Source organism: Malaclemys terrapin, chromosome 23 (genome assembly GCF_027887155.1).
Source record: "Malaclemys terrapin pileata isolate rMalTer1 chromosome 23, rMalTer1.hap1, whole genome shotgun sequence".
In the NCBI taxonomy this organism is placed as follows: domain Eukaryota; kingdom Metazoa; phylum Chordata; order Testudines; family Emydidae; genus Malaclemys; species Malaclemys terrapin.
Window position 1 is genome coordinate 3,488,873 of NC_071527.1, and position 19,900 is coordinate 3,508,772.

General features: G+C 59.8%; 2 protein-coding genes across 3 annotated transcripts in view; one reads left to right on the forward strand and one right to left on the reverse strand.

Annotated features, from left to right (window-relative positions):
- R3HDM2 (R3H domain containing 2) overlaps positions 1-1,724 on the reverse strand; it is a 121,393-nt gene extending 119,669 nt beyond the window's left edge. For both annotated transcript variants that reach the window (XM_054012944.1, XM_054012945.1), the window contains exon 1: positions 1,609-1,724. The gene's annotated coding sequence lies outside the window, so the exon portion shown is untranslated. The remainder of the gene's footprint in view (positions 1-1,608) is intronic.
- A 3,597-nt stretch (positions 1,725-5,321) lies between these two features.
- INHBC (inhibin subunit beta C) lies at positions 5,322-17,998 on the forward strand. Its single transcript, XM_054012915.1, has 2 exons — positions 5,322-5,809; positions 16,247-17,998. The coding sequence occupies exons 1-2, from the start codon at positions 5,482-5,484 to the stop codon at positions 16,987-16,989; spliced, it is 1,071 nt and encodes a 356-aa protein (XP_053868890.1). The 5' UTR covers positions 5,322-5,481; the 3' UTR covers positions 16,990-17,998.
- Positions 17,999-19,900: the final 1,902 nt, after the last annotated feature.

Sequence of the window (19,900 nt, forward strand, 5' to 3'; positions counted from 1 at the left end):
TAAAATAACTCATGATACAGGGGCTCCTATCTACCCTCTCCTAACATGAGCTCACAGGGACACAGCCAATGAAACTGATCAGATGGAAATGTTTATACACCACCTGCAAAACTCACTGCCAAAAGAGATCTTCACAGCAGGATTCAGAGGACGGGCTATGATAGTGAAAATAGCAAGTTACATTAAACATGATATTAAACAAATACTGTAAGGGATAAAAACCTGACACAGGGCATAAGACAATGGCTGACTGACAGTGGTTTGGATGAAACATCCCTTTTGAGCACCTTATTCCGTAATTAAGGGGCTTCTTGCAACTTTCCCTGAAGCATCAACAGATGGTCAGACAGAGGACAGTGAACTATATAATATAGACTACTGGCCCGGCCTGCTCTCCAGCCTTATGGCAAACAAGCCAAGTCCCAGGAAGTTCACTGTGTTTGCATTTTTCAGAGGAGCTCTTAAAAGCAAAGGCCCTGTTCTGTAAGGATATTAAAGGTCCCATCATGCTTTTCAAAAGAGCAGGGTGTTTGCTCCCGTTTCCAGGCCCAGTTTTCCTCTCCCAATATCCCCAGCTGCTGCCCTCCAGTCCAGAGGTGGCTGCTAGTTGCCTTTCGTAAGTGCTGCGTGCAGGTAGTTTGTGAGTAACAACAAACAACAGTAATTTCTCGCTCTTACAGAGCGCTCTTCATCAATAGATCTATCTCATAACACTTCACAATCTTTAATCTCTCTCTTTGAGATGAAAGAGGCCACAGACACCCCCACCCCCACCCACGTGTTATCACAAACTTTGGGCCTTTCAGATGCCCTCAGATCCCATCTGGACACGTCCCTTTACCTCTGACTCCCAGAGACACGGGTCACAGAATACCACTGGCGTGTGCAGGTGGCCAGTTACAAGCTCCCCGACATGCTGACACCACAGGAAGCTTTTCAAGCCTCTTGCTGGTTCCTGGCCCCTGCAGAAGTTGCAGGTGGCCAAAGAAGCAAGAGACCCAACCGTCCGGCACTCGCCTGGGACGTTCAAAACAAAGGGGGACCCTCAGGAAGCTGGCAGATGAAAACCCCCCCTCCCCCAATTTCACCCTTCGCTCCCCCACAAGAATCTCAGCAGAGAACCCAGGGGCCTCTCTGGGCCCCCAACCCCCCTAGGCACAGAAATGCAAAGCAGCAGGGCCGACCCTAGGCGAAAGGAAAACGACTCCGCCTTTGGGCACGCACCTGTGGTCCCACCTGCCCCTGGTCCCAGGGCTGGGGCTGCCCCAGGTCCCACCCTGAGCGGCGGGGGGGGGGGGGGGGCTGGAAGGGGGGAGGGCGCCGTTGCCATCCATCCCCAGCCAGGGAAGGGGGCTGGGGTAATTCCTGACACCTCCCCCCACCCCCCTCTGGGTACCAACTTCTCAACTCCAAATGGGGGAGGGGGGGGGAAGCCCCTCGCCTCCCTTCCAAGCACCAAACTCAGGGGGCTGCTAAACCCCTCCCCCCGCCCCCGCAACCCTGGGGGAGGGTCTAGCCCCCTCCCAGCCCCTGAGGGGAGGGGTCATGACCCCCCACCCAGGAGACCCCCCCCGGGGCAGAAGGTGGGGGCGGGGGAGCTGTACTTACCCTGGGGGTCTGCCCCCCCCCTCTCTGGTCTCCGCTGCCGCCCCCGGGGAGGGGGGTTCTGCCGAGCGGGGCCGGGCCGGGCCGGGCCCCTCCTCTGGAGCGAGGGGGGTGGGCGCGGGGAGGGGGGGCTGGCGGGGGGCCGGGCTGGGGGGGCCGGAGCGGGGGGGGGGCCGGGGGCGGGCGGAGAAAAGAAAAGAAGGAAAAAAACCGAAAAGGAGGAAAAGAAAAAAAAAAAAGAAAGAAAAAAAAAAAAGGAAAGAAGCTGCTGGCCCCTCCCCCAGCCGGCGTGCGCGCTGCGTCACCGCTACGTGCGGCCCCGCGTCAACGCGCCGCGCCGCGCCCCGGGGCCCAGCCCGCCTACCCCGGCCGCGTTGCCAGGGGCAACAGGGAGACGCGCCCCGCCGGGCCCCGCAGCGGCCCCTGCCGGCCTGGAGGGGCGGAGCCCGCCGGCCCCGCGCCACCTTAAAGGGGGGGGAGGGCAGTTCCCCAGCTCGCCGAGCGCCCGCAGTGCCCATGCGCGGGGAGGCTCCGCCCCCCGAGCGTCCCCCCAAGGCCTGACCTGACCCGTGTTTTGGTTCCGCCCACTACTGCTCCAGCCCCCCCCGCCGTCCCAGCCCCCCTGGTCCAGCCCCCCCCTGCTCCTCCAGTCCCCCCTGCTCCCCCAGCCCCCCCACTGCACCCCCCCTGCTCCTCCAGCCCCCCTGCTCCCCCCCCGCTCTCCCAGCCCCCCCGCTCCAGCCCCCCCACTGCACCCCCCCTGCTCCTCCAGCCCCACTGCTCCCCCCCCGCTCTCCCAGCCCCCCCGCTCCAGCCCCCCCACTGCACCCCCCCTGCTCCTCCAGCCCCCCTGCTCCCCCAGCCCCCCCACTGCAGCCCCCTGCTCCTCCAGTCCCCCCTGCTCCAGCCCCCCACTGCACCCCCCCTGCTCCTCCAGCCCCCCTGCTCCCCCAGCCCCCCACTGCACCCCCCCTGCTCCTCCAGCCCCCCTGCTCCCCCAGCCCCCCCACTGCTTCCCCCCTGCTCCTCCAGTCCCCCCTGCTCCAGCCCCCCACTGCACCTCCCCTGCTCCTCCAGCCCCCCTGCTGCCCCCCCGCTCCAGCCCCCCCACTGCACCTCCCCTGCTCCTCCAGTCCCCCTGCTCCCCCAGCCCCCCCACTGCACCCCCCCTGCTCCTCCAGTCCCCCCTGCTCCAGCCCCCCCACTGCACCTCCCCTGCTCCTCCAGTCCCCCTGCTCCCCAGCCCCCCACTGCACCTCCCCTGCTCCTCCAGCCCCCCTGCTCCTCCAGCCCCCCCACTGCACCTCCCCCGCTCTCCCAGCCCCCCTGCTCCCCACCCCGCTCCAGCCCCCCCCGCTCTCCCAGCCCCCCTGGTCCAGCCCCCCCCTGCTCCCCCAGCCCCCCACTGCACCTCCCCTGCTCCTCCAGTCCCCCCTGCTCCCCCAGCCCCCCACTGCACCTCCCCTGCTCCTCCACTCCCCCCTGCTCCCCCAGCCCCCCACTGCACCTCCCCTGCTCCTCCAGCCCCCCTGCTCCAGCCCCCCCACTGCACCTCCCCCGCTCTCCCAGCCCCCCTGCTCCCCACCCTGCTCCAGCCCCCGCCAGCTCCCCTGCTCCAGCCCCCCCCGCTCTCCCATTCCCCCCGCTCCAGCCCCCCCACTGCACCTCCCCCGCTCTCCCAGCCCCCCCTGCTCCTCCAGCCCCCCCGCTCTAGCCCCCCACTGCACCTCACCCGCTCTCCCAGCCCCCCCACTGCACCCCCCTGCTTCTCCAGTTCCCCCTGCTCCCCCAGCCCCCCACTGCACCTCCCCTGCTCTCCCAGCCCGCCCACTGCACCCCCCTGCTCTTCCAGCCCCCCCGCTCTCCCAGCCCCCCACTGCACCTCCCCTGCTCTCCCAGCCCCCCCTGCTCCTCTCCCAGCCCCACCTGCTCCAGCAGACCCCCCTCGCTCCAGCCCCCCCGCCCCAGCCCCCCACTGCACCTCCCCTGCTCCCCACCCTGCTCCAGCCCCCCCGCCCCAGCCCCCCACTGCACCTCCCCCGCTCTCCCAGCCCCCCCTGCTCCCCACCCTGCTCCAGCCCCCCCACTGCACCTCACCCACTCCAGGTCCCCCCCCGCTGCACCCCCCCGCTCTCCCACCCCACTCCAGCAGACCCCCCCTGCTCTAGATCCCCCTCTGCTCCAGCTCCCCCACCCCCCTGCTGCACCCCCCCCGTTCCTCCATCCTGCTCCAGGTCCCCCACTGTTCCACCCTCCCCGCTCTCTTAGCCCCCCACTTTTCCACTTCTGGTGCCCTCCCCGCCCACTGATCCAACCCCTCACTGTTCTATCCAGCCAGCTCTCCACACCCCCACTACTTTTGCCCCACTTCTCCAGCCCCCCATTCCCACAGCCCCCCCACTGTTACACCCCCTTCTGTACCCCCCAATGTTTGACCCCACACACTCTTCCACCTCCCACTGCTCCAGCTCCCCATCCCCCACTGTTCCCCACCACCTGCTGCCCCAGCCCCCATTTCCATTTTTTTTCCCCCAACAAAAAAACCCAAGAGCATTTTTAACCAAAATGCAAAATTTTAATTTTGGTCAAAAAGGTTTTTTGTCAGAAGTGTGTTTTGATAGAAAAAAATTCCGCCAGCTCTAAAGGGGCCCTTCCCTGCCCCAGGCCAGCTGGGTAAAACTGGTTGATTTTTTTTATTTTTATTTTTTTCACCATCAAAATGGGTTTTTTTGGCCTCCGCCTCAAATCCTCTGCCCTGGCTGGTCCCAGCGGCAGCAGTCTGAGGCCTAGGCCTGGTTTACCACACAGCTACAGCGCTCGGGGGGTGAAAGCGTTACACCCTTGAGTGCCGTAGCAATGCTAATCTAACCCCCAGTGTAGACAGCCAGGTCGATGCTGCCTATGACAGAAAAACCCGCTGCATGGTTGTAGGAAGCGTCTACACCCCTCCACCACCACCCCTCGGGCACGACAGCAATATAGCTCCAGCGTCAGAGATGTGTAGATATGGCCCTACGCTAGGAGTGCTTTGCTAGTCTATCTATCCCAGCATACTGTCCTGGCAAAGCGCTCCTAGTGTGGACGTGGCTTCTACCCTTATCAGTCTAGCCACCTGTGTCTACACTAGGAGCTTTTGGCAACACAGCTCTGTCGGCCACAGATCACAACCCCATCCCGCCCCGACCGAGGTAGCCGTGCCAGCAACAGTCTGTAAAGCAGACCCGGACTGAGATTTGGGAATACCTCTCCTCCGGCTCCGGCTCTGCTACAGCCACTCGCTCTCCTATGCTGGGAGCAGCTGTCTGCCAATTACTCTTTGGCATACACAGACTGCAAGCTCGTTGGGGCAGGGACAGGCTGTGTGAATTTGTCCAGCGCCTGACACAATGGGGCCCTGACCTGACTGACACCTGTAGTCGCTATCCCAATACAAATGTAATAGTCACGCACCGACTCCTGTGTTCGGTCCCAAATCAGCCATGTTTTCAGCCTTTTTTTTTTTTTAATTGATCTTAGCTACTAAGTCACAAAACCCAGCCAGATCCAGCAGGACCCCAAACACACCTCTCCCCCAGGTCTACCTTAACACCTCCAAAATTTGTGTCCTACAGAAACGTTCTTGCGGGATCAGAGGGGCGTTTATCTGCCCTGGGATCAGCCAATATTTGCGTCAGAGGCAGTGAAACGAGACTTCCCGGTAATCCAGGAGCGGGAAATCAGCTCACAGAAGTGCAGTCTCCACGTTGGCTTTTAGTTTTACCCTCCCGGCACTGACTTTGTGGGGCTCCTTTTCCAGACGGGAACCCAGCTCCATTGCTGTGGTGGTACCAGACCTTGTGCTGTTTGAGAAAATCTGCCTGCGGGGATCAGAAAGAGATGGCCACCGGACAAGCCCTCCTGCTTTTAATACTCATCGGAGTAGCCGAGCCCGGGGCAGGTCGATGCCCTGCCTGCGAGACGCCAGCCCTGGCCCCAGACGTGCAGAAGACGTTCCTCATTGAGCTAGCAAAACGGAGTATTCTCTCCAAGCTGCACTTGAAGGAGCGACCCAATGTGACCCAGCCAGTCTTCAGCGCGGGCCTCCTGACAGCTCTGGGGAGGCTCCGTGTCGGGCGCACGAACCCGGGCGTCACGTTGGAGATGCCAAGCCAGAGCCCCAAGACCGATGAGCAAGACTATGAGATTCTCAGCTTTGCTGAGCCAGGTCTGTAAGGTCTCACGGGGTGTCTCAAGGGGTGCTGCAGGGGCATATCGTGGGAAAGAGACATCCCCCAAGAGGGGCCTCTGCAAGGGGGCATTTTACCCCATTGCAACCCCAAAAGGGTGCAGGAACATAAATCACTCCCCCAAGCACTTAGGTCCAACCTTACACCGCAAGGAAATAAACACATAAGAGTAGTTCACTGTCAAACTGGGGGAGAGGGTTTAGCGGGGTCCTGCAGGGGGAAGCCCTGGGTCTGGCACTAGTCAATATTTTCATCAGTGACTTGGGTAGTGGAGTGGGGGGAATGCTTCTACAACTTGCGGATGACATCAAGGTGGAGGGGTAGCAAGCTTTGGCGTTCAGGTTTAGAATTCAAAATGACCTTGACGAATCAGAGCTTTGATCTGAAATCAACAAGATGTAATTCAATAAAGACAGAGGGCAAAGTACTTCACCGAGGAAGGAAAAATCAAACGCACAACTACATGTTGGTTGCGGGGAGGGGAACTGGCGAGGTGGCCGTACTGCTGAAAAGGGTCGGGGGGGCGGGAGAGTGGATCACAAATTGCCGATGAGTCAACAACGGGACGCAGTTGCGAAAAAGGCTCCTGTCATTTGGAGATGTATTAACAGGAGTGTCGGAGGTAAGACACGCGGCGGGGGATCAGCGGGCGTGTTGTGACCAGCTCTGGGCACCGCACTTTAGGAAAGATGGGGACAAACTGGAGAGAGTCCAGAGGAGAGCAGCAAAAAATGATCAAAGGTTTAGAAAACCTGACCTCTGAGGAAAGGTTAAAATAATTGGACAGTCTAGAAGACTGAGGGGGACCTAGTAACACTCTTCCAGTGTGTTAAGGGCTGTTACAAAGAGGCTGGTGATAATTGTTCTCTGTATCCACTGAAGGTGGAACAAGAAGCAATGGGCTTCAGCAGCAGCAAGGGAGATTTAGGTTTGATATGAGGAAAATCTTTCTAACTAAGAGAAGTTTCAGAGTAACAGCCGTGTTAGTCTGTATCCGCAAAAAGAAGAACAGGAGTACTTGTGGCACCTTAGAGACTAACAAATTTATTAGAGCATAAGCTTTCGTGGACTACAGCCCACTTCTTCGGATGCATATAGAATGGAACATATAATGAGGAGATATATATACACACATACAGAGAGCATAAACAGGTGGGAGTTGTCTTACCAACTCTGAGAGGCCAATTAATTAAGAGAAAAAAAAAAAAAAAAAAAAAAAAAAACTTTTGAAGTGATAATCAAGCTAGCCGAGTACAGACAGTGTGATAAGAAGTGTGAGAGTACTTACAAGGGGAGATAGTCAACGTTTGTAATGGCTCAGCCATTCCCAGTCCTTATTCAAACCGGAGTTGATTGTGTCTAGTTTGCATATCAATTCTAGCTCTGTAGTCTCTCTTTGGAGTCTGTTTTTGAAGTTTTTCTGTTGTAATATAGCCACCCGCAGGTCTGTCACTGAATGACCAGACAGGTTAAAGTGGTTACCCGCATGGCCCCACAATATGCCAACATTTTTATGGCTGACTTAGAACAACGCTTCCTTAGCTCTCATCCCCTAACGCCCCTACTCTACTTGCGCTACATTGATGACATCTTCATCATCTGGACCCATGGAAAAGAAGCCCTTGAGGAATTTCACCATGATTTCAATAATTTCCATCCCACCATCAACCTCAGCCTAGATCAATCCACACAAGCGGTCCATTTCCTGGACACTACTGTGCTAATAAGTGATGGTCACATCAATACCACCCTATACCGGAAACCTACTGACCGCTACACTTACCTACATGCCTCCAGCTTCCATCCAGGACACACCACACGATCCATTGTCTACAGCCAAGCTCTAAGATATAACCGCATTTGCTCCAATCCCTCGGATAGAGACAAGCACCTACAAGATCTCTATCAAGCATTCTTAAAACTACAATACCCACCTGCTGAAGTGAAAAAACAGATTGACAGAGCCAGACGAGTACCCAGAAGTCACCTCCTACAAGACAGGCCCAACAAAGAAAATAACAGAACACCACTAGCTGTCACCTTCAGCCCCCAACTAAAACCTCTCCAGCGCATCATCAGAGATCTACAACCTATCCTGAAAGATGATCCTTTACTCTCACAGATCTTGGGAGACAGACCTGTCCTCGCTTACAGACAACCCCCCAACCTAAAGCAAATACTCACCAGCAACCACACATCACTGAACAAAACCACTAACCCAGGAACCTATCCTTGTAACAAACCCCGATGCCAACTCTGTCCACATATCTATTCAAGTGACATCATCATAGGACCTAATCACATCAGCCATACCATCAGGGGCTCGTTCACCTGCACATCTACCAATGTGATCTATGCCATCATGTGCCAGCAATGCCCCTCTGCCATGTACATTGGCCAAACCGGACAGTCTCTACGCAAAAGAATTAATGGACACAAATCTGACATCAGGAATCAAAATACTCAAAAACCAGTGGGAGAACACTTTAACCTGTCTGGTCATTCAGTGACAGACCTGCGGGTGGCTATATTACAACAGAAAAACTTCAAAAACAGACTCCAACGAGAGACTGCTGAGCTGGAATTGATATGCAAACTAGACACAATCAACTCCGGTTTGAATAAGGACTGGGAATGGCTGAGCCATTACAAACGTTGACTATCTCCCCTTGTAAGTACTCTCACACTTCTTATCACACTGTCTGTACTCGGCTAGCTTGATTATCACTTCAAAAGGTTTTTTTTTTTTTTTTTTTTTTTTTTTTTCTCTTAATTAATTGGCCTCTCAGAGTTGGTAAGACAACTCCCACCTGTTTATGCTCTCTGTATGTGTGTATATATATCTCCTCATTATATGTTCCATTCTATATGCATCCGAAGAAGTGGGCTGTAGTCCACGAAAGCTTATGCTCTAATAAATTTGTTAGTCTCTAAGGTGCCACAAGTACTCCTGTTCTTCTTCTAACTAAGAGAGTAATTAAGCTCGGGGATCGGCTCAAGGGAGGTGGTGGGATCCCCCTCGCTGGAGGTTTTTAAGAGCAGGTTGGAGAAACACCTGTCAGGACTTGTCACTTGGTCCTGTCTCAGCACAGGGGGATGGACTGGATAAACCCTCGAGGTCCCTTCCAGCCCATGGCTACAATTCCATAAGGCCAAGTTCTCTGCGGGCGTAGAGGGGTGAAACACCATTGAAGTCAGCGGGACAGGTCCCATTCACAGCAGCAGAGATGTCAGCTGTGGAGCAGAATTAGCTAGCCCCCGGTGAAGGCAGCGGTAGATGGCTGGCTGGCTGGCCCCCAGTGAAGGCAGCGGTAGATGGCTGGCTGGCTGGTTAGCCCCCGGTGAAGGCAGCGGTAGATGGCTGGCTGGCTGGCTAGCCCCCGGTGAAGGCAGCGGTAGATGGCTGGCTGGCTGGCTAGCCCCCGGTGAAGGCAGCGGTAGATGGATGGATGGATGGCTAGTCCCCGGTGAAGGCAGCGGTAGATGGCTGGCTGGCTGGTTAGCCCCCGGTGAAGGCAGCAGTAGATGGCTGGCTGGCTGGCTAGCCCCCGGTGAAGGCAGCGGTAGATGGCTGGCTGGCTGGCTAGCCCCCGGTGAAGGCAGCGGTAGATGGCTGGCTGGCTAGTCCCCGGTGAAGGCAGCGGTAGATGGCTGGCTGGCTGGCTAGCCCCCGGTGAAGGCAGCGGTAGATGGCTGGCTGGCTAGTCCCCGGTGAAGGCAGCGGTAGATGGCTGGCTGGCTGGCTAGTCCCCGGTGAAGGCAGCAGTAGATGGCTGGCTGGCTGGCTAGCCCCCAGTGAAGGCAGCGGTAGATGGCTGGCTGGCTGGTTAGCCCCCGGTGAAGGCAGCGGTAGATGGCTGGCTGGCTGGCTAGCCCCCGGTGAAGGGAGCGGTAGATGGCTGGCTGGCTGGCTAGCCCCCGGTGAAGGGAGCGGTAGATGGCTGGCTGGCTGGCTAGTCCCCGGTGAAGGCAGCGGTAGATGGCTGGCTGGCTGGCTAGTCCCCGGTGAAGGGAGCGGTAGATGGCTGGCTGGCTAGTCCCCGGTGAAGGCAGCAGTAGATGGCTGGCTGGCTGGCTAGCCCCCAGTGAAGGCAGCGGTAGATGGCTGGCTGGCTGGCTGGCCCCCGGTGAAGGCAGCGGTAGATGGCTGGCTGGCTGGCTGGCCCCCGGTGAAGGCAGCGGTAGATGGCTGGCTGGCCCCCGGTGAAGGCAGCGGTAGATGGCTGGCTGGCTGGCTGGCCCCCGGTGAAGGCAGCGGTAGATGGCTGGCTGGCCCCCGGTGAAGGCAGCGGTAGATGGCTGGCTGGCTGGCTGGCCCCCGGTGAAGGCAGCGGTAGATGGCTGGCTGGTTGGCCCCCGGTGAAGGCAGCGGTAGATGGCTGGCTGGCTGGCTAGCCCCCGGTGAAGGCAGCGGTAGATGGCTGGCTGGCTGGCTAGCCCCCGGTGAAGGCAGCGGTACGTGGCTGGCTGGCTGGCTAGCCCCCGGTGAAGGCAGCGGTAGATGGCTGGCTGGCTAGTCCCCGGTGAAGGCAGCGGTAGATGGCTGGCTGGCTGGCTAGCCCCCGGTGAAGGCAGCGGTAGATGGATGGCTGGCTAGTCCCCGGTGAAGGCAGCGGTAGATGGCTGTCTGTCTGGCTAGCCCCCGGTGAAGGCAGCGGTAGATGGCTGTCTGTCTGGCTAGGCCCCGGTGAAGGCAGCGGTAGATGGCTGTCTGTCTGGCTAGCCCCCGGTGAAGGCAGCGGTAGATGGCTGTCTGTCTGGCTAGGCCCCGGTGAAGGCAGCGGTAGATGGCTGGCTGGCTGGCTGGCCCCCGGTGAAGGCAGCGGTAGATGGCTGTCTGTCTGGCTAGGCCCCGGTGAAGGCAGCGGTAGATGGCTGGCTGGCTGGCTGGCCCCCGGTGAAGGCAGCGGTAGATGGCTGGCTGGCTGGCTGGCCCCCGGTGAAGGCAGCGGTAGATGGCTGGCTGGCTGGCTAGTCCCCGGTGAAGGCAGCAGTAGATGGCTGGCTGGCTGGCTAGCCCCCAGTGAAGGCAGCGGTAGATGGCTGGCTGGCTGGTTAGCCCCCGGTGAAGGCAGCGGTAGATGGCTGGCTGGCTGGCTAGCCCCCGGTGAAGGGAGCGGTAGATGGCTGGCTGGCTGGCTAGCCCCCGGTGAAGGGAGCGGTAGATGGCTGGCTGGCTGGCTAGTCCCCGGTGAAGGCAGCGGTAGATGGCTGGCTGGCTGGCTAGTCCCCGGTGAAGGGAGCGGTAGATGGCTGGCTGGCTAGTCCCCGGTGAAGGCAGCAGTAGATGGCTGGCTGGCTGGCTAGCCCCCAGTGAAGGCAGCGGTAGATGGCTGGCTGGCTGGCTGGCCCCCGGTGAAGGCAGCGGTAGATGGCTGGCTGGCTGGCTGGCCCCCGGTGAAGGCAGCGGTAGATGGCTGGCTGGCCCCCGGTGAAGGCAGCGGTAGATGGCTGGCTGGCTGGCTGGCCCCCGGTGAAGGCAGCGGTAGATGGCTGGCTGGCCCCCGGTGAAGGCAGCGGTAGATGGCTGGCTGGCTGGCTGGCCCCCGGTGAAGGCAGCGGTAGATGGCTGGCTGGTTGGCCCCCGGTGAAGGCAGCGGTAGATGGCTGGCTGGCTGGCTAGCCCCCGGTGAAGGCAGCGGTAGATGGCTGGCTGGCTGGCTGGCCCCCGGTGAAGGCAGCGGTAGATGGCTGGCTGGCTGGCTAGCCCCCGGTGAAGGCAGCGGTAGATGGCTGGCTGGCTGGCTAGCCCCCGGTGAAGGCAGCGGTAGATGGCTGGCTGGCTGGCTGGCTGGCTAGTCCCCGGTGAAGGCAGCGGTAGATGGCTGGCTGGCTGGCCCCCGGTGAAGGCAGCGGTAGATGGCTGGCTGGCTAGCCCCCAGTGAAGGCAGCGATAGATGGATGGCTGGCTGGCTAGTCCCCGGTGAAGGCAGCGGTAGATGGCTGGCTAGTCCCCGGTGAAGGCAGCGGTAGATGGCTGGCTGGCTGGTTAGCCCCCGGTGAAGGCAGCGGTAGATGGCTGGCTGGCTGGCTGGCCCCCGGTGAAGGCAGCGGTAGATGGATGGATGGATGGCTAGTCCCCGGTGAAGGCAGCGGTAGATGGCTGGCTGGCTGGTTAGCCCCCGGTGAAGGCAGCGGTAGATGGATGGATGGCTGGCTAGTCCCCGGTGAAGGCAGCGGTAGATGGCTGGCTGGCTGGCTAGTCCCCGGTGAAGGCAGCGGTAGATGGCTGGCTGGCTAGCCCCCGGTGAAGGCAGCGGTAGATGGCTGGCTGGCTGGCTAGTCCCCGGTGAAGGCAGCGGTAGATGGCTGGCTGGCTGGCTAGCCCCCGGTGAAGGCAGCGGTAGATGGCTGGCTGGCTGGCTAGTCCCCGGTGAAGGCAGCGGTAGATGGCTGGCTGGCTGGCTAGCCCCCAGTGAAGGCAGCGGTAGATGGCTGGCTGGCTGGCTAGCCCCCGGTGAAGGCAGCGGTAGATGGCTGGCTGGCTGGCCCCCGGTGAAGGCAGCGGTAGATGGCTGGCTGGCTGGCTAGCCCCCGGTGAAGGCAGCGGTAGATGGCTGGCTGGCTGGCTAGTCCCCGGTGAAGGCAGCGGTAGATGGCTGGCTGGCTGGCTGGCCCCCGGTGAAGGCAGCGGTAGATGGATGGCTGGCTGGCTAGCCCCCGGTGAAGGCAGCGGTAGATGGATGGCTGGCTGGCTGGCCCCCGGTGAAGGCAGCGGTAGATGGCTGGCTGGCTAGCCCCCGGTGAAGGCAGCGGTAGATGGCTGGCTGGCTAGCCCCCGGTGAAGGCAGCGGTAGATGGCTGGCTGGCTGGCTGGCCCCCGGTGAAGGCAGCGGTAGATGGCTGGCTGGCTGGCTAGCCCCCGGTGAAGGCAGCGGTAGATGGATGGATGGCTGGCTAGTCCCCGGTGAAGGCAGCGGTAGATGGCTGGCTGGCTGGCTAGCCCCCGGTGAAGGCAGCGGTAGATGGCTGGCTGGCTGGTTAGCCCCTGGTGAAGGCAGCGGTAGATGGCTGGCTGGCTGGCTAGCCCCCGGTGAAGGCAGCGGTAGATGGCTGGCTGGCTGGCTAGCCCCCGGTGAAGGCAGTGGTAGATGGCAGCGGTGAACGTGGCCTTTTGCTTAGTTTAATTTTTGTTCCACTGGCTTCATGGTACTGTACTTGAAAACCCTTCTGACTCGTTAGCTCAAAGCTAGGCGGGAGAGGATCTAATGTAACTCTGTGGAGAGAGTCCAGGGGGCGCTAGATGGTTGGGGCGTGCTGCTGTCCAACAGCTGCCGTGTTCCACCCCAGATGCAGCTCCATGTTCAGAGGGCGTTGCTGAGTGCATGTAGCTTGTAAAGTGCTGTGGGATCCTTCACTATCCCAGTTTAAACAGGATTAATTTCTCCTTCCCTGGAAATTCAGCCGCCTCTGGGGTGGAACATAGCCCCGACTCTCCCTCAGCAGCACTAAACCCACTGGAGGTGAAGATCAACGTATCCAGCTGAAATACCAGGTGCTTGGGATAAAAAGCGACTTCCCAATGCGGAATTTAGCCAGCGCCCCAGGGCTGACACCCCCAGCCTCACATCCTATCCTGTCATTATATAAAAAAGCCCTGTCAGCTCTTTGGCGCCGATGGCAATGAAGACGGTGTTTCCGGTGAAAGCCAGCACCGCGCCCCCTAGCACTCTGCCAAGTGCCCGCTTGGGCCAGACTGAGAAGACCACCAAAGCGCTGGGCTTTCCTTGGCAGGCTCCAACCCACAGACTCACTAGCACCCGCCTGCTTAGCTCACCAGCGAGCTGCCCAGGGCGGCCCGGGCTGGCAAGTGCAGAAGTCTCTTGGTAATGGTTTTGGCTGGGCACAGAGTTGTCTGAAGTGCAGCCAGCAAGACGATTGCTGGGCCAGGCCCTTGTGTGTATTTTTCCATGGATGTCACTTTGCCTGTGGAAGGAGCTGTCGGCCAGGGAGCCTCCGTGGTATATTGTGTCTGGACACCCACGGAGGCAGGTCTGGACACCCCGTGCCACGTCACAGGCCTGTGTGGGATAGGCCAGCCCATTGGCCAGAGGAATGACACACTATGTTCTTAAAACATCCCAGAACAGTGCTCCTCCGTAATACGTTGTAGCCCGATCCGGGCCTGGACAGAGAATCTCCTAGCACAAAGATGTGGCTGCAGGGAGTCAATGAACATGCATCATGGCCCATCAATCCACCCTCTAGAGCAGGGGTGGGCAAACTTTTTGGCCCGAGAGCCACATCGGGGTTCCAAAACTGTACGGAGAGCCAGGCAGGGAAGGGCGTGCCGCCCCCAACAGCCTGGCCCCCGCCTCCTATCCGCCCCCACACACTTCCTGCCCCCTGGCTGCCCCCCACAGAACCCCCGACCCATCCAACCCCCTCTGCTCCTTGTCCCCGACTGCCCCACCCCCTATCCATGCACCCGGCCCTTGACAGGCCCCTCGGGACTCCCACGCCTATCTAACCCGCCATCCCCTGACCGCGCCCCCCCCCCCCCGGAACCTCCGCCCCATCCAACCGCCCCCTGCTCCCTGTCCCCTGATTGCCCTCCGGGACTCCCTGCCCCTTATCCAACCCCCCTGACCACCACCCCCCCAGAACCTCCACCCCATCCAACTGCCCCCTGCTCCCTGTCCCCTGACTGCCCCCCAGGACCGCTGCCTCTTATCCAACCTCCCCTCCCCCTTACCATGCCACTCAGAACAGCAGGACAGGCAGTCCCACCGCCCAGAGCGCAGGGGAGGGGGGACAGCAGGGGAGGGTGTCACAGAGTGTGCGGGGACACAAGGCCCTGTACCCCCGGCTTTCTGCGATTTACCATGACTCTTAGCCAGCCAGTAAAGCAGAAGGTTTATTTAGACGACAGGAACACAGTCCAAGACAGGTCTTGCAGGTACAGACAACAGGAACCACTAGTGTGCCAGCCCTTTTTTAGGTCACCACCTCTTTGCCAGGGTCGAGCTGCAGACTCCTCCGTCTCTGGGACCGCTCGCTGCGATCCCCCGGAGGACCCTGTCACTGCAAAAGTCCTTCTCTCTGATCACACACTCCCAGAGGTTAATCGCCCCCTGAAATCATTTTTTTTTTTTTTTACTTTATAGCACACCTGGTCCCCGTCAAACCCCCTTCATTTTACTGCTCCCCAATCACTTACTGCAGGAAGCGCCGTCCACGGGGTGCAGTAGATCCCACGGCTGCCACCAGTTGTCACATAGTGTGGGGGGACACCAGGCCCTGCACCCCCAGCTTCCTGTGATTTACCATGACTCTCAGCCAGCCAGTAAAGCAGAAGGTTTATTTAGACGACAGGAACACAGTCCAAGACAGTCTTGCAGGTACAGACAACAGGACCCCTTTAGTTTGGTTCATCTAGGGGCCCCAAGGACACCACAGCCCTGGGGGGGGCAGAGCCCCGTCTGGGCCCCACTCCATTTCACCAGCCATCTCCAAAACTCTAACTCCCTCCAGCGTCTCTCATTCAGCCTTTTGTCCATTTCCCGGGCAGAGGTGTCACCTGGCCTCCAACCCCCTTTCTGGATTCTCATGTTACATGCTCAGGTATTGTCCCTTAAGGCCAGTCTCCCATTCCCCAATGCAGACCGTCCCAGCCAAACTTCCCCCTCAGCATTCAAAGACCACATTAAGAACAGTCCCAGTTCGCCACAGAGGGGCCGGGAGCTAGCCTCCCCGGCAGGGAGCTTAAGGGTCGGGCAGGATGGTCCCACAGGCCACATGTGGCCCGCGGGCCATAGTTTGCCCACCTCTGCTCTAGATGCAGATGCAAAGAAAGGGATTTTTCTTTTCGTATTTAGATCTGTAATGCCGGGAGAACAATGATCTTACATTTATAGGCGGCGTCTCCTAAGGGATCTGGAAACAGGAGCTATACGCGAGGATCACATTATCCCCTGCTGAAATGCAGCTGCCTCTGGGGTGGGATAAAACAGCACAGAAACACCGCACAGTGATTTAAGCAGCAGGAAGTGGAAAATGGGCCAGATTCTCAGCTGGTGTCAGTGTCGCTTCATTAAAGTCAATGAGGATAGTCACCAGCTGAAGATCTGGCCCCATATCTTTCTCCAGCTTTACCAGCAAAGGGAATTTAGGAAAGGACACCAGAATTACCAGCCTAGCCTAGATTCTGCTGCACGCCATTGGAGTAAGTCTGGAGGTGAAGGAAAACAGGGCCACGCCAGCCGTGGCATATCACGGTCGGTGGAGTCCTGCGCCATGGCCCCAGGGCTGTGCTTAGCATTTAATGCAGTGGTCTCCTGTTCCCTCTCGTCTAGTTCCCCCCATCCCCAATAGAAAGGGCACTCCTGACCCGCCCCAATGCCAGCCTAGCCCAGCGTCAACGTGGAGACCTCACTGTTCCTTTCCTAATGCCCCCCTTGCTGCTTTGTCTGCAGGGCCCTCCGCTCCCAACAGGACACGTCTGCACTTCCACTTCACCCAGGATGCCGGGAGAAGCGTGCAAATCCTCCATGCCGACATGTACGTGTTCCTGGCAGCCCCCAGCGGCCCCGCGCGCAGGGTCACGGCAAAGCTGCTGTTGTCCGAGCCGGGCGATGCAAACCCGACGCTGGTCGGCAGGAGGCAGCTGGAGGTGAAGCGGGGAGGCTGGGCCGCGGTGGAGGTGAGGACAGCTGTCCAGAGCTTCTTCAGCAAAGGCGGCCAGAGACTAACGGCGGAGCTGGAGTTTGAAGGAAGCCCGGAGCCTGCCCTGCTTCTCAGCAGCAGCGACTCTCACCGGCCGTTCATGGTGGCCAAGGCCCGGGCCAGGCCCCGACACCGGATTCGCCGCCGGGCCGTCGAGTGCAATAGCAAGTCCAGGACGTGCTGCAGGAAGCAGTTCTTCGTTGACTTCAAGGAGATCGGCTGGGAGGACTGGATCATCCAGCCGGAGGGCTACCGCATGAACTACTGCACGGGGCCCTGCCCCACCCACGTGGCCGGCATGCCCGGCCTGGCCTCCTCCTTCCACACAGCCATCCTGAATCTCATCAAGGCCAATGACGCGCACGCCGCCTTCAGCTCCTGCTGCGTCCCCACGCGCCGCCGGCCCCTCTCTCTGCTCTACTACGACCAGGACAGCAACGTCGTCAAGACCGACATCCCCGACATGATCGTGGAGGCCTGCGGCTGCACCTAACCCGCTGCCTGGCGCGCACACAGCTGCCTTTGCACTGAGCGATTCCTCCCTCGAACCGGGACTGGACAGAGATTCCCACGCCGAGGCCCCGTTCCCACTGGTCCTGCTGTTGGAATTCACGTCCTTCACGTACATGACTGATTGTGCCGCTGAACCGTGCTGTGTCAAGCACCTTCTCTCCAGAAGACAGGTACTGGAATCTCACCCCCAGCAAACGGCCTCCCTCCGCCCTTTCCCGAGCCGTCCTGCGGACCCCAGCCAGGGCCCCTTTGCAGCAGTGGGTTCTGCCATGTGAAGACCCACCCTGCAGGGAAATTGGACTGAGCCCCCCAGACCTCAGAGACCGCCAGGGGGAGATGCTGGGTAGGGTCAGAGAGGAGGTCAGTGCTGCCTAGACAAATTCAGACGGGAGGAAAGAAGGCGTAAATTCTTGCTGGGGAGAGTAACTAGCCACGGGCACAATTTACCAAGTGCCGGGGCAGCTTCGCCATCACGAACCATTTTGCAATGGGGACTGGATGATTTTCCAAAAGCTCTGCTCTAGGTGGGGATACTACCCAGGGACTCAGACGAGACAGTCAGAAGGGGCCTTGGGATCTCTGAGTCTGCGGCTGTGCGGGGCGGGGAACAGGGGGCCACACCACGTCACTTGGCACTAGAGTGACCAGATAGCAAGTGTGAAAAATCGGGACTGGGGGTGGGGGGTAATAGGTCCCTATATAAGAAAAAGCCCTGAATATCGGGACTGTCCCTATAAAATCGGGACATCTGGTCACCCTACTTGGCACCGAATCGGAGCTGCAGCCTGGGACATCAGCTGGCGCGCGCCGAGTCCTGTGGAACCAGGAGAGTGGTTTGGGGAGAGGGGCGAGCTGGTCCCGACGGGAGGGACGCGGTCCGGCTTCTCTGTCCGTGAGGCGCCCACAGCCCTTTAAGATGTCTGTTCCTCCCTCCCTGAGCCGCCTCTGTCCGGTGCCCTCAATAAAACGCTGTATCTGTGTGCGCGTGACCTCAGTCAGCTAGCAAGTCCCTCCCCATCCCCACACGCGGATCCCAGGCCTGCCCCAGCCGGTGCCAGGAGCCACCACGCAGCTGCCACGGCTAGCACTGCACAGCGCCCAGCGGGCACTGGGAGCTGAGCTTGGGGCGGGCCTGCCCTCACCAAACAGTCATTCCCCATCAGGGGCCAGGCCGGGTCGGCCTCGCACGCCAGGGCCTGCCCTGCTTCCAGGGGCCACTCAAGAGGCTGCTGCCAGCTCCCCAAGCCGCAGGTGGCCTGGGACTTGCTAGCCCCTGCCGCAGGCTCTTGCTGTCTGCTCCTGGGGGTCGCCTCCTGGGGGGGCAGCGCTCGGGACCGTGGGACTGTGAATCCTGGCTCTCTGCAGCCGGCCCGCTGGGGGCGGAGAGGGGGCGTAGCAGGGCTGGTCGGAGCTGTTGCCAATCGCTGCTTGCTCAACTTGCGTCCACGCACCCAAACAGCACGCTGAGGGGTGCCAAGCCAGCGGGGGGGCAAAAGTCCTCCCCCGTCTGAGCAAACATGCTCCTTCAATTAGATCTTTTTTCTTTTTTCGGCGAGACGGGGTCTGATCCAACAGCCAAGGCTCCTGAGGGCAGCACGCAGCTGGCTCAGGGACGCTCGGCTCTGGGTCTGACACTCGCACCTGGTCCCCAAGTGGGGACAACCGGACTGGTCCCCTGCCGAGCTTCCGGCTTGGGGGCCTCTCAGCGTGGCTTGGCTCCGGGCTCCCCTCCTCGGCCCCCAGCTCTCAGCTGGATTTGCCTTCTCCTGGCCGCGGCCCAGCACTGCTCCTGGGGTAGGGGCTGGAGGGTCGAGGGCTCGGAGTGCAGGGGGCAGGACAGCCGACAGCTCGGGTGTCTAAATCGGGCCGGTCCTCCCACTGGGAAACCGGGGGTGACCCTGCGTCGACTCCCAAAGCCAAGGCTGAGCTCCGTGCGGAGAACCTCACTGCCCCCTGGGGCGTGGGCCCCAGCAGATGTAGCTAGGGAAGCGGGGTCTGAGGGCAGCACCACGGGACCGACACCAGCGTACGGGGCTGCGTTCCGCTCTCCCCTGCAGTTTCCAATGCGACAGGGCTAGGATATAAGCCACCTTCCGCTCCAGCTCGTCCAGATCCTGCTCTTACAGCAGCCTCAGGGCTGCTCTAATTTCTGCCCTGCCCTCGCCCGCTCTGGAACAAAGAATACCCATAATTCAGTGCGTTGCAGCCGTGCCCCTGATCCACCCCATACACCAGGAGCAAGGTTGGTGCAGGGATCTTATGCCGGCTCCACACTGATTCTTAGGGGTCATTTCCCCTCTGTTAAGACCCCTTTACAGTGCTGGAGCAGAACAAAGGGTCCTGGATACAATGGAGAATCCAAGCCCCTCGCTGTATTGGAGTCACTCCAGATTTGCACCAGTGTGAATGAGATGTTATCAGTTTAGCAGCAATTCATCCTGGCGAAAGGGGCTGGATGGCAGCTCCTGCTAACATCCCTGGTCATCCAGAGACCCCTGCAAGGCCAGGATGGAGAACATGGACATTTCTTTACTATTATTAGGGGGGGGGCAGCAATGCATGACTCAGTTTCCCCACTCCCTTTGGATTGTCGGCCCCAGGGAAGGAAGGGGTTAATTCCTCCTCACGGCCAGGATGGGCTGCTCGTCCAGGTGGCTGTCTGGGCTGGTCTGACTGAAGAAGAACTGGCCCCACGTGCATGATGGCCTGGACAATAATTGTTAAGGACCGGCCATCAAGGTAGCAACTTTCTAATTGCGCAAAACCGAACACCCTTGCCCCGCCCCTGCCCTGAGGCCGCACCCCCACTCACTCCAGCCCCCCCTCCCTTCCTCACTTGCTCTCCACTGCCCCTCACTCACTTTCACTGTGCTGAGGCAGGGGTTTGGGAT